Raw genomic sequence first — 13,838 nt, 5'->3', positions numbered from 1 at the left:
CAAAATACACATATGTACAGAGAGAGAATGAGAGAGAGAGAGAGAGAGAGAGAGAGATGGAGGCCAAAGACAACCTTAAATAAATCTGCTTAGCAGTGTAACTAACTGGGGTTGTATCTCCACTTACAGCATTTTGACGGTGTGTGTAGAGGGGGAAAAAAACCATCCGTCTGCCTTTCGTTTAATAATCACAGCTGAAAGTATCATATATCAAGCACATTAGCCCGAGGGCTATTAGGCAGTGGTCCTGGTTGACATTTGCATTTTAAAACGATCACTCTGCGCCTCTTTAAAAAGAACAATCTGTCAAATCGATGTGAACTAATGCAGCAATTACAGACGCACAATGACGGCTCCTCTTAACGTTTGTAGTTATTGCTATATGTAATATTTCCTCGCTGTTTGTAATTCTGCCGATGCCTAGTTTTAGTTTTACACATTGGCACGCGTGGGCCCAAACCGTGTGCGCGCCCGTGTGTATTATCATATGTGCGTGCTCGTGGGAGTTAGGTGGTTTAAGAGAATGCTAACAAAAAATCGACTTGTGAGAGGTTTTTGTGACCCCGTCCACACCCCCCAGCTACCCCACCAGCAGCGGGATAACAGAGGTTAAAACCGGCTGAAGTGTCATTGAGCAACAGTGGAAGATCTCTCGGTTGCAAATGAACTGTCGTGCTTTTATTATTATAATGACTATTTTTAATGTTATTTATTTATTTTTATTATGTGAAAATGCGAATAAAACCGGGTTCCGCTGTATTAAAGGCCCACAGATACTTGTGCATTTTTGGGGGACTTTACGTCCAGAGTGCTCCCCGGCGTCCGTGCGTAAAGCTGTACAGTAAATTGGTTGCACGGTATAGTCACCTCTCTGGATTGAAGTCAGGTTTTAACTGGAAAAGAGGTTGAAGGTCCATGTTTGTTGCGATTCATTACATTAAATGGAATCGGGAAGGGATCCTGGGTATTACCCCCCTCCACACACACCACACACACATACACCCCTTTCCTTATTTTTCTTCTTTTTTTTCTACTACTACCTCCCGCTCTTTGTTTATGTTGTAATGTACATATTTTTTCGTGAAGGTATTATAATAGCCGCTCTCCGTGCTGATTGGGCGCTCAGGTTGGTGAGTGAACGCCCTGCAGATTATGTCAGATTGCGTGCAGAAACCAAACCAGCCCAGCCTTTGAACTTCACCGCTTTTGGCTCGTATTCACGCTCTTCCGCTCATTTCCAAGCCAGGTGCTTGACGACAAACCTCAGAGAGAGAGAGAGCGCGCGCGTGTGTGGCAGAAAAAAACCCACCTAATACTTTTACGACTCCAGCAAACTGACTGCGGAACATCGCTTTCACCTTTGTGGATTTTTTTTTTTACGTGTGTGCGTCTCGCATGTGTTTTTTCCCGTATTGCCTGGCGCAGGTCTGACAGAGTTGTTACTGGACTTAAACGAAGGCGCACCAGTGTTTAAACTCGGGGAAAACGCACCGGGCGCTGGATTTTTCTTTTCTTTTCTTTTGCTTTTGTTTTCCAGAATCTGAAGATCCCAGGCGGGGCATGACTGGTATCGGGCATCTAGACAGGTGAATAGTTTGCCTTCTTTCCGATCAGAACTTTTCCTCGTCATTAAAATTGGGGATAAAAGTATAGTCTTAAGATGTCAAAGCCTGCTGATCATATCAAGAGACCCATGAACGCGTTCATGGTTTGGTCCCGGGGCCAGAGGAGGAAAATGGCACAGGATAATCCCAAAATGCACAACTCGGAGATCAGCAAAAGACTGGGCGCTGAGTGGAAGCTGCTGTCAGAGTCTGAGAAGAGACCTTACATCGATGAGGCCAAGAGGCTGCGGGCTCAGCACATGAAGGAGCACCCCGACTACAAGTACAGACCCAGGCGCAAACCCAAAAACCTGCTCAAGAAGGACCGGTACGTTTTTCCGCTGCCTTACCTCGGGGACACCGATCACTTGAAGGGACTTCCTGTGTCGGCCGCGGACTCTCTTTTGGGCTCTTCAGAGAAAGCCAGAGCGTTTCTGCCGCCGACATCCGCCCCATACTCCTTCCTCGACCCGAGTCAGTTCAGCTCCAGCGCCATCCAGAAGATGACCGAGATGCCCCACACGTTGAGCACCAGCACTTTGCCGTACGCATCCTCACTGGGATACCAAAACGGCGCGTTCGGCACCCTTGGGTGCCCCAGTCAGCACACCCACACCCACCCGTCGCCCACAAACCCGGGCTATGTCGTCCCGTGTAACTGCACAGCCTGGTCAGCGTCAAGTTTACAGCCCCCGGTGGCCTACATACTTTTTCCAGGTATGACCAAGACTGGGATAGACCCATATTCATCCGCACATGCCACTGCCATGTAACCCTCAAGACTCATTTGCTCTTTATAATTCACTTGAATACTGAAATGCATGTAAATATATTATGGACAGCGCGCCCTATTAAAAAGGCATGAACAGTGTTAACTGCCTTGGACTTGTTATGGCACAAAAAAGAGGAAAAAACAAACTTTTGCAGAAATCCACCAAGTTCCTGCCTGAGCAAAGGAGCTGGAGTTTGGTGTAAAGGACGGAGCCCTGTGAACTGTAAGAAATGTAAATGTTATAACGTTTATGGCAACCAGAAAAGGAGGCCTTTAACTTTATTTATTGTGTACATTTCAATGCTGATATGCTGATTTGTGTTGATTATTGATAGGCTTCACTTTTATTTTGAAAAATTGGCTTGCACAATTAGCGTTCATATTTCCTGTATCAGCCTAAGGAGTCCACATTTTTGGCAATTTTATGACGATGTTCTGGACATAGGGTCAAAATCAGGACATGTAGGCTGGATTACATACGGGTTATATTGTTATATTTATCACAAAAAAAGAGGAAAGAAAAAAGAAAACTGGCACATAAAACTATACGGTCTATTTAAGAAGACACAAATGAGGAAAAAAAAATCATTTACATCCAGATGTTTCATTTTGCATTTTTACCTGTGGTTCAGTGCTAATATAGTCACACGCGTCATTTTAGTTTGTTTTTTGTTTTTTAAGGATAACTTCTATTTGAATTCAAGGAGTTCTATGTGTATTTTCTATCTAAGATGGTAATTTAAAACCTGTCATGTTATGGAAAGGATAATGTATCTAGAAGGTTGATACCTCCTGCTCTTTGTTCAAGTGCCGAGCAAAGACATTTTCAATAAAGACAATCTGTCTTCAACCAGATCAATTTCCTGTATTTGTAGGTTATTGAGACCACAGAGATAGCGTTATATATGTGCACGTGCTGCGGGGGCGTTTAAACCGCCAAAATAAAAGTTCGATTAAATAGATATAAAAGGTTTAATGATCACAAACTAATAATTATTTTAAAATTTAAATTAAAATAAATATACAAAATTGAAGTTATAAATTAAGAAAATACTTTAATCTTTTTAAAGATTAAAAAAATACACCCGAGCTAATCAATACTGTTGATAGTCTGCACATTAGAACAATAACATCAAATCAATCCTCTTTTCCCTCATCGATTCCCTCTCCCGTGTGCGGTAGTTAAAGCTGTCAGTTCCCGGCCCTTTGATCATTCCACAAAGCTTTATTCCTTAACTGCTTCTTTTTCTTTCTTTCTTCTTCTTCTTTTTTTTTTATTTTTATTATGATGATTGCTCTGCTTCGTGTTGCAGAAGCAGGGTTCAGGCATGTTCAGCGGTGCAGCATGATGAAGGTGTGTTTGTGACACCGGGATGAACCGGTTTTTGATGTTTGACAGTTCAGGAGAGGCCTCCCTGGAGGGATTCCGCCCGTCCGACTCGTCTGACTGCTTAATCACTTCAAGAAGCTGCTTAATTATAGGTTTAACTAATGGCGAATACTGATTTTTTTCTCTCTCTCGCTCCATTTTTTTTCACCCAATCTGCGACTTTTTGGTTGGTTGTACAGCAGCCTACCACTCGACTGTGATGCAGTTTAAAAAATCTCTGCGTGTGCGATTTCTGCTGCAGCCAAAAACTTCGTTAAAACCTCTATCAGCGCCGAGTCATCTGCACGTGTTTAAACCTGCAGCGACCTGTGAATGAAAAAGGCCCCGGCTCTCATTAAGACAGCAGAGAGTGAGCACAGCTCTACAACTCACCCAAAAAAAAAACAAGCAGGAAAGAAAGAAAACTTCGACCCAGCGCCGGGTGCGAGGGGGTCTGTTTCTTCTTCTATTCTTCTTAATGGAGACTGATGGATTTGCGTACCGCGCGCGCGCACGTGTGTGAGTGTGTGTAGCTTGCCCATATTAATACTGTAGTAATAATTAAAAAATCATTCCACATCCAAATTGTTTACTTATCTGCCAGGAACATATGTGGGGAGAAGTTACCATTCTGCACTATTGCCCAAGGTGCAATTCCATCCTGGGGAGGAAGAGGAGGGAGGGCAGGGGAAAGGAGGAGAGGGGGGCAGATTTTTATGACAGACTTGCTTCTTATCTGGAGCTGTAAATTAGGGTGATACTTCATTGAACCGAATGTGAAGTTTTACATCAAAACCCTAAAGCGCTCTAATTCAACTTTGAAATGAGACAATTATAATTACTTTCAGGAGTAGCTGCGGACTTGGATAAAGGCCCGTCTGTGTGTGTGTATATATATATATATATATATATATATATATATATATATATATATATATATATATATATATATCATTCATTTTTAAAAATATATTTAAGACAGTATTGTTTGCAGTCTCTTTTATTTTTAAGTTTTACATCACAGAGACTGATTCACTCACTACCTGTAATTATCCAACTTAGTCACGGAAATTGAGTGCGGTTACAACGCCCTGAAATAAATAACGATAAACGGCATGTGAGAGGTATAATGGGAGGGAAATTATGATTTGGAATTATAGAGGGAAAGGGTGTGTGTGTGTGTGTGTGTGTGTGTTTAAATCTCTCTTCCCCCCCTTGACGTTTTTATTGGAGCACAACAGAGAGAATTCAATCTGCCTTATCTCTCCAGGACTCCTTTTCAGCGCGAGATCAGAGGAAAAAGGAGAGGATAATTGTTCTTTATTTTATTTAATTTAACGCGACAGCCAGCGCTTTCAGGTCATTTATATGCTTCATTTGGTGATAAAAGTCAATGAGGAGGGGAAACACCGAGTAAAGCAGGCGCTTTGACTTCTTTTCATTATTATTTTATTTCTCTCAGCAACATAAAGTATATAAAAAAAGAAGTAAAACAGACGAAACAATAATTGGATGAGGAGGTGAGGAGGTGGACATTTTTAATTAAAAGTCATGGGTCATTTACATTATTGTGTTTTAATGTCACCCTGAAATCATCAGCAGGAAATGGACTTTGATAAGTGGCTTTGAGGATGTGGTTTTGTATTTAGGCGTGCTAATTTTCTAAAACAGAGGTCGAAGATTATGATGATGAAGATGATGATGGTAGTGTCATTGTTGTTGCTTCTCTGATGGTGATGATGACGATGATGATGATAGAAGAAGGGGAAAATATGCCAAGACACAGATCGGCTTATCACAGCTGAATTCATTTTTATTTCAACGCGAGATTTCACATTTTATAAAAAAAAAAAAAATGCATTTTTGTGAGTGAGTGTGTGTGTCTGTGTAAAAGCTGATCTCATTTCAGCATATTAAATATTGTCTAAAAAAAATAAAAAAGGAAGAAGTCATCACTGGCTAAATCCTGGTCTATCTAAAATTGAATCTGGGATACCATTTTGACGGGAGAAAAAGTAAAACCGTACAGTTTTGTTGTTTGAAGACGCGGGGGCTTGAATTTGGGGGTCCCTGAATTCTCATTTGAAAGAAATGAAATGGTGAACGAGCTGATAAAGAAAAAAATGGGAGGGGGCGGCTGAGCTGAGAGAAAAGGAATCATGGCACGGTTGTTTAATGCGCTGCACCAGTCGGAAAAGTGATTTACACCAAGACTTTATTCCCCCCGACTGATGGAGAGACAGCGCGAGCGTTCCTCTTCTTCTTCTTTTGCATTATTGTTTACATATACACATGCAGGCGCGCACACGTGCACGTGGGCCTGTGCGGTCAGTTTTCTGGAGATGATCGGATACAGATTGCTTGGATACGGACGCTATGCTTCACCCACAGAAGCGAACTGCATCCATCAGGTTCAGTCTGTGCAGCGGACAGTTTGCGCGAAAGTTTATTCTGCGCTCAGTTAACCCTTCATTTTCGGATAATTTTCATTTTTATTTTGTACGTCCTGTAATTTCTGCAACATCTGGAACCCTCAAAAGCCACAACTTCATTTTTGCCTGTCTTATTATTTTTTTAAATTTCTTAAATTATTTTTAAATAAATGAAGTTAAAATAAACGAATGAAATAAATTTCGTGCTTATTTTACGTTAAAATGATTTGTGTGCAAAAAATATTTCCTGTATTTATTTGAATACTGCTCAATAATTTTTTCCACATATTAAATCAAATCATAATTTAAACTCCTCAACTCAAAGATGCCCCCAGACATGGATTGCACACTTTTGCCACCAAATGAGAGCATTAAAAAAATCTCATTTATGCCAGTGTATAAATCTTTTAATTTGACTTATTAAAAGTTATCACGTTTGACCACCGTTTCATGCTGCATATGTCAATGAGTGAGACACACAATGAGGTAAAATTCATGATCTCAGATCAGATAAAGATCTCAGATCAGAAAAAAAAATTTAATTGTCTGCCTGGATTTACATTTTCCTCTTTCCTACCTTGTAACCTCTCAGATTTAATGGTTGCAATCCACTGTTTCAGGTTCATTTCTACATCAAACGTTTTTCTGTCCTTTATTTTGTTTCTCTGATTTTCTTCTTTTTCCCTCTTTATTTATCTGCATGATTTATAGACTGTTTAGCTGAGACGAGCTGTTGTTTCAGAGCCATGTGACCTGCTTTATTTTAGTTATTCATCCTTGTTATCATTATATTATAATGATGACGATGCATATGCTCAGATACCTTACATATACACTGATGTCGTGATGTACAATGAGACATCACACACCTCCACAATTGTGTGTATGCTTCTTGTGATACTTTTAAGCCATTGTGTTGTCTTTGTCCTGAATGTTCATGCCATATAAACTTTCCAGTCATGCATGTGAGCTTTTTAATATTTGAGATGACTTTTCAGACATCACACTTTAAATCAATAAGAAAAATATAACATTAATTACAAAATGCAGAGTCTGGAGTGTTAAAGCTAACTTATACTTAAATGACACAATTTTGAAATATTCTGATATTTGATATAAACCTTTGCTTTTGCAAAACTGCAAATTCTTGGTAAAACTCAGTTTCCATATAATGTAATTTTTATGTTTTTTATTTTTAAAGACTCTTGAAGGTCTTTTTAGAAGGAAAAGGTTGTAAGTTTGTTACATATATGGAAGCATAGTTGATAAAAAAAACTCTGATATGACCAATGAGCATTCTTCATTCCTTCATTATTTATAAATAAAGTTGCGTTTTTCAGTGATATTACTGCATTTATTTGTTTCATTTTTAACAGTTATTCTTGTATGTTGTGTTACATTGGATTTATTTTTCTATTCGCGTAAGCTGTGCACGGTTCAGTGGAGGCCTCTATACTGTTATGAGCTCATGTGACTCTTTTCTTTAATCACGGTTACTTCTTTAACCAAACAATCTCCTCAGCTAATCTTTACAAAATACCCTTTTGGAAACATGCCACACCACCGGATGATACGTCATACCAGAGAACAATTCCCGCTATAATGAAAAGTGATGAGTGTTGAATATAGAAAGATGAATATGCTGTACATGTATGGCCAAAGCAGCTGATTACAGTTTAAAGCATGAAGTGGTCTGTATTTGTCCCACTGCGCAGGGTGTAGCTCACTGAGGATTTACTGAGTTCATAAGTATCTCAAAAGATTTTTTTCCAACCAAGCCGAATTGCAGAGACAAAAACAACACATTTAAAAAAGGAAAGATGGGGTAAATCTCCTGATATATATATATATATATATATTTGGCTGGTCTCTAGTGCAGCCTGATTGTTGCCTCATTCATGACACAAAATAAAGGAGAGTATTGCTGCTCACTGACTGCAAAGCAAGTAAACAGAAGAAAGTCAGCTTCTGACATCAAGTTGTGAAGGGTGGATGCAAATGCATACACACTCTGTCTCTCTCACACACACACAGAACTACCTGGCTGTTTTAGTGCCTTCAGCGACTCAGGTCGAGGGCAGCACTGGCAGTCCGAGCCAATGGAATCCCTCGGTAAAGAGGATGCTAATCGTAGCTTCTTGTGCCTGAGCATGTCTTCCTGGGCCAAATGAGATTAGAGGGATGTGGGATATGGCGAAACGATGTGCGTGGGGTTCTGGAGGTGAAAGGTAAAGGCACTTATCAGGAGGGTTCCCCTCGGGGTCCTCGACGGCTGACTCAATCAAAACCCTGCACGCACTTCTCACTGGATTAGACTAATCAGGAAGGAGCAGGGGATGTATAGACCACTTATCTGAAAAAAAAACATTGGGCTCTCTTTCCCTTTGAAAAGACCCTACAGAAATGTTTGTTAATTTTATTTATTACAGGAATGCTTGTCGATGTGGCAATCTTCCATGGAATCATTAAAAAGGGCTCTTCCACTCACTGAAGGCACGCACTGTTTACATGCTGCAAAGATAGAGGAGCCTTTGATGTTCCAAATTTCCCCTCCTCGTTCACTCATTGTCTTTATTATTTATATATTTACTTAGATTTTTTTTCTTAATTTATTTCCACCATTTGTTTCTCGTGCCACAGCAGATCAGACTGATGGAAGGTAGTCAACATAACAAAGACCCTGAAAGGTATATGAATATTTATTACCGGGATGACTTCAGAGCCAGACAGGCCGTTAGCAGTCAAAGGAATAGTGAGAAGATAACAGCAATTTTCACACTTATGATTACCTTCAAATTAATCTCTATTTCTTGAAGGGATGTGGGATAGTTGACTAGTCTATCTTCCGCTTCTCGATTAAAAAAAGTTATTTAATCCAAGTTTGAGTTGCTTGTTTGACAAAATAATTCCAAACAATTGAAAATCCTAATGACAGCACATGTAGAAAAGGGTAAAATGCTACTGAAAAATTATTAGGATAGTACTGGAAAACAGCTTTTAACGTATAATTCTGGTACAGGATAGCAGCAGGTCCTACGTGGCAGCTAAAGCAGATCAGTGCAAACTGAAAGTCTTCTATCAAATTAAAAGTTGAATTCATGGTCTGACCAGAAACTGAGGCTAACAAACAACAGATGCTGCAGACGCTGAGCTAGCATTAGTCACTTCAGTGACTCTATCACGCTTCTCCACTGTTCCCACTGTCAAACCGCTAATCTTTATAAACAGATGCGCACATGAATGTGTAGAACCAGACTTTTGTTTCTGGTAGTTTTCTGATTTACAGTTGTAGTCCACTCCAGTATCTTTTGAATAATCACATCTAGTTAAGTAGTTCATCCAACAAAAGACAGATGCCGTTCAATAAAATGAAACACTATCAGCTATCGTCTGACAAAAATTGATCTTTTTATTATCTTTTAATAATGTATCTGTTTTGAACCAGATATCTTGGCCACACCAGAAGCCGGGCTTGTAACATGTGACGATGATGTAATGTTTGAAGTTTGTAGATTAGCCGATCAGTTGCCAGATTGTTAAACCTTATACTACACAGTTTAAATATTTGTATTTAGCATCATGCTATTGACATTTTTGCCAAAGTCAACATAGCCTTGTTTTAAAAGTTGTGGTACATATTTTAAACAAAGGATTTGAAATTGGTTTTTGTTGCTCACTTTCGCATTGACAGCTCGGAGATGCTTGAAGTGAGGAAATTTACTTTGTCTGCAGGCAATTAGAATTTTCAGCATGTGTGCGCTGCAAATGTAACGTCTGAAAACGTTTTTTATATGACATTTGGAGCTGATTAACCATCTTCTCTTCTTCTCAATCCATCAAGGGGTTCAGAGGCTTCAGTCAGCTGCTGATCTGAACGCACGCAGACATTTAGGCCCGTCACATAATCTGCTAAAGATGACCAAATAGGGTTAAATGCTTTCCTCTTATATACATTGTATGTTTTACGAATAGCAGCTCCTCAACCCAGCATTCGAACAAGAGTGTGATTTCCACTGAAGGCGTATGACTTTTTGTGTCAGTAATCCTGTGGCATTTACCTCGGTTTACCTATGACTTGATTCTGATTTTGGGGAAAGCCAAAAAAAGAGAAAAAAGGATGCTCAGATAGGCTCCAAATGTATGTGCAAAGGTCACAAAAATCTGTGCCAAAATCATCTTAAAGAGCTTCTGTACCGGCAGGCATGTGTTGCACTATGGAGGCATTTTTTTGTATTCTGGGTTGGTGTTAGTAAAAGTACTTTTCACTTGAGTAATGCAGGCGATGATATGTTTTATGTCATACATGGGTCATCGGGACATTTTGTTTTGTGCATGGTGTTTCAAAGGGAACATGTTCCCCACTTAACAGGATTGTGTTGTGTTTGGAAACAGATCGTGGTTATTTTTTTTGCAGGAATCTGCTTGAATAGTCCAGAATAATATTTTTCCTTAACTGAAACTGGGATCTTCAACATCTTGATTTCCTGGAAAATATTTTATTTTGATTTAGCATCTCTAATTCATATATTTTATAAGAGATTTCATGCAGGAAATCCAACATAGGCTTAAATTATGTGACCCCACCCCACCCCTCTCTCGCCAACCTCCAGCTAAACGTCATATGCTTGCCCATCATTCACCTCAGTAAATCAGTCTAGATGATGGATCAGTTTCTGTTAGCTCATTAATAGGATCACCGTAGATGTTCTCTAACATTAAGCTAACTTTGAGGAGACGGGATCTTTTACCGGCTTGTAACATTTGCCAGTCGTTGAGTTACTTGAGGCTGATGCAGAATATTAAACATTCAGTCTGTTGTTATTTACCCTGACCATGCTGCTGTACTGTACCTCGTGTTTGTCCTTGCCTATTCATGCTGTTAAGTTCCAGTGAATGCAAGCAGTCACGGCCTGACACACCCTGAACTGAGCAGCCACGGCATCCGATGAAACCAAAAGAACGGCCTTGAGTGCCTTACAGCTGTGATTTATAATCACATTGATTGCTTCAAAGTCCTCCAGTGTACCAGGATGGAATCGGCATGCCATTTAAATCGTTTGCAGGAAGTCTTATATGTGAATAATACGATAATCTTTTTGTCCGCTGTACTGATTTACCTTGGCTCAGGAATGGAATAAGAGTCTGTATGAGAGGTGCCCCCTTTACATTCATTCACCATAAAATGATGTGCACTGTACAACACTGTTATCACCACAAAGCTGTACAGGGTTGATTATGCCAACTAATTATGCCAGCAAATACTTGAGGTAGCACAGAGCAGCAGATGAATAAGATATCAGCCTTGTAGAGAGGCTTGATTTTCCGTATTGTTGAATAATGTAAGATTCAGGTGCCTCCCAGTACATGACATGATAGGGGGCTTCATACAAGATGCACGGTTAATTTCACATTGTTTCAATTGTTACATTGTTGCTAGGGACGACCTCGTGAAGAAAAAGAGTCCAAATCATCATATTACAACCTTCAGAGCTCAAGTGTCATGTTAAATACGAATTAAATTGCACCATGCGATGTACTGAAATAGGTATTATCTTATTTAATATGTCACTGAATGCAGTTATGCTGTTGCCCTGGATAACTCACGCTATCTGATTCTCTGTAGTGTCTTCAGGTAATTTGCTTCCCCAGTCACGTTTATTTTACCAGCTATATTACACGAGAGGAGAATGTCACTCGAAGAAATCTGTGTGAGAACTAAGTAATGCTAAAGATAGTGGTAGAAGTATAGTAAATTTGGATGATTTACATTACTTTACCATTACTTGGTAACATGACCTGAAATTCCTTGTCACATAATTAGCAGTACACCACAAAAACCTGTGAAATGTAGGAGCTTCACGATAACTAGCCAAATGAATGCTGAGCGCAGTGACCTGCTTCTAGAAGGACTTTCACTTTAAATATTTAATGTTATTTAACCAATAAATTGTACTTGAAATGACAAAAAACAAACTAAAAACTATTTTTTTTATTCATTATTGTTGTTTCTAATAGTAAACTTGTTTCTCCCCTTAAATAAATGAGCTCTTTTTTGACTGTCAAAATGGGATGAAAGTGTGTCAAGAATATTGTGCATGACAAATGAATGAATGAGAAATATATGCAGTACAGTGTGGCGTTAAGAGACCAGTGAATAAATGTAACAAACATGCAAATGAAAGCCATGGGCAAATGCACGTAACCAACAGAGATCCAAAGAAACGGAAGCTGTGAGAGCTGTCCTGCTAAAGAATCTATCGAGTGTGGAGCTCCACGTGTGGCGTGAACATACCAACAGGAGGATGGAAACCAGGTATAAAGACACACCAAATTAATACAGAGTCATCTTTTCCCCCTTGTGTTATTGAATGGTGGCTCATGTCTAGTTTAAGTTTGCGGTTTTCTCCTGCTAAGAGGTGGAGGATGGCCTTATGAGCAAATGGCCAGCATAATGAGGTAGTCTTGTTCTGATCCAAAAAAAAGCACCATTCACACCATTTCAGCATCATAAAGATGCCCCATGGCCAATGATGATACTAAATTTATGAAAAAATTACTCCACAGTTCTTAAACGTCATTTGGTTGTAGCTGGAGGAGACACCGAGGCAACATTTTACAAGCAAGAAAAGAAACAGTGTTGTACTTGTGTTGTAAGTGGTTATCCACCAACAGGCAAAGGTTGTAACATTTGGATTTTCATGGATGATGTGGTGTCATGACCTGACAGCATATTAGCCAGGGATTATGAAGAATGTTACGCCCTCTGACAGTGGACTCTGGTAGGTATCAAAGGTACTGTGCTGTATGTAATACAATTCAGTTTCTTCTAAGGTTAATTATGAGGTTCCACAGGGTTCTGCACTTGGACCAATTTTATTTATATTACATGCATCCTTCGGGCAGCAATATTAGAAGGCATAGCATATTATTTTCTTTGCTATGCAGATGATACCCAGCTTTATCTATCCTTGAAGACAGATGACACATCAGTTAGTTAAACTACAGGAATGTCTTGGGCAACTCCAGGCCTCGAGGGCTGGTGTCCTGCAGGTTTTAGATCTCACCCTGGGTCTACACACCTGAATCAAATGATTAGGTCATTACCAGGTGTCTGGAGAACTTCAAGACATGTTGGATCAAGGACACATCTAAAACCTGCAGGACACCGTCCTCGAGGCCTGGGTTTGGACACCACTGTGAGGAATCTTGAAGCCATTTTTGACCAGGATATGTTCTTCAATGTGCAAATATGTAGAACTGTGCACAAATGCAAGCAGTTTATCTTTTGGGTGTTTGGTAGCACTGTTGCCCATAAGTGTAAATGTGGGTGCAAATGGTTGTCTGTTTCTCTTTATTAGCCCTGTGACAGCCTGGTGACCTGTCCAGAGTGTACCCCGTAACCTGCCTATTGCGCTATAGCGGCTGGGATAGGGTGCAGCCTCCCTGAGACCCTGATAAAGGGAGAAGCGGAAGAGAATAGATGAATAACTGTTCCATACAGTGAAGTGCAGGTTCCTCACTACATGAAAAACATTTTGTCAAGATGAACTTGCGGTGACTTAGGGCTTTGTAGGTCGGAGATGAGCAACTTGCAGGGCGACTGTGAGAATGTAATGAATGGAAAAACATCTTTCTGTGTGCATAAAGCTTCAAACTTCCTC

The 13,838-nt window shown here is 39.9% G+C and overlaps 1 protein-coding gene across 1 annotated transcript; it reads left to right on the top strand.

The window, feature by feature from the left end:
• The first annotated feature begins 767 nt into the window (after positions 1–767).
• Positions 768–3,231, top strand: sox14 (SRY-box transcription factor 14). Its single transcript, XM_040040420.1, has one exon. The coding sequence runs from the start codon at positions 1,661–1,663 to the stop codon at positions 2,375–2,377; it is 717 nt and encodes a 238-aa protein (XP_039896354.1). The 5' UTR covers positions 768–1,660; the 3' UTR covers positions 2,378–3,231.
• Positions 3,232–13,838: the final 10,607 nt, after the last annotated feature.

This window comes from Simochromis diagramma, unplaced genomic scaffold (genome assembly GCF_900408965.1).
Source record: "Simochromis diagramma unplaced genomic scaffold, fSimDia1.1 OVJJ01000026.1, whole genome shotgun sequence".
NCBI lineage: Eukaryota > Metazoa > Chordata > Actinopteri > Cichliformes > Cichlidae > Simochromis > Simochromis diagramma.
This window is presented reverse-complemented; position numbering and strand designations above follow the sequence as displayed.

Excerpts from the sequence above, each read along its gene's own strand:
- sox14 (XM_040040420.1), top strand. The coding sequence starts at position 1,661 with ATGTCAAAGCCTGCTGATCATATCAAGAGACCCATGAACGCGTTCATG.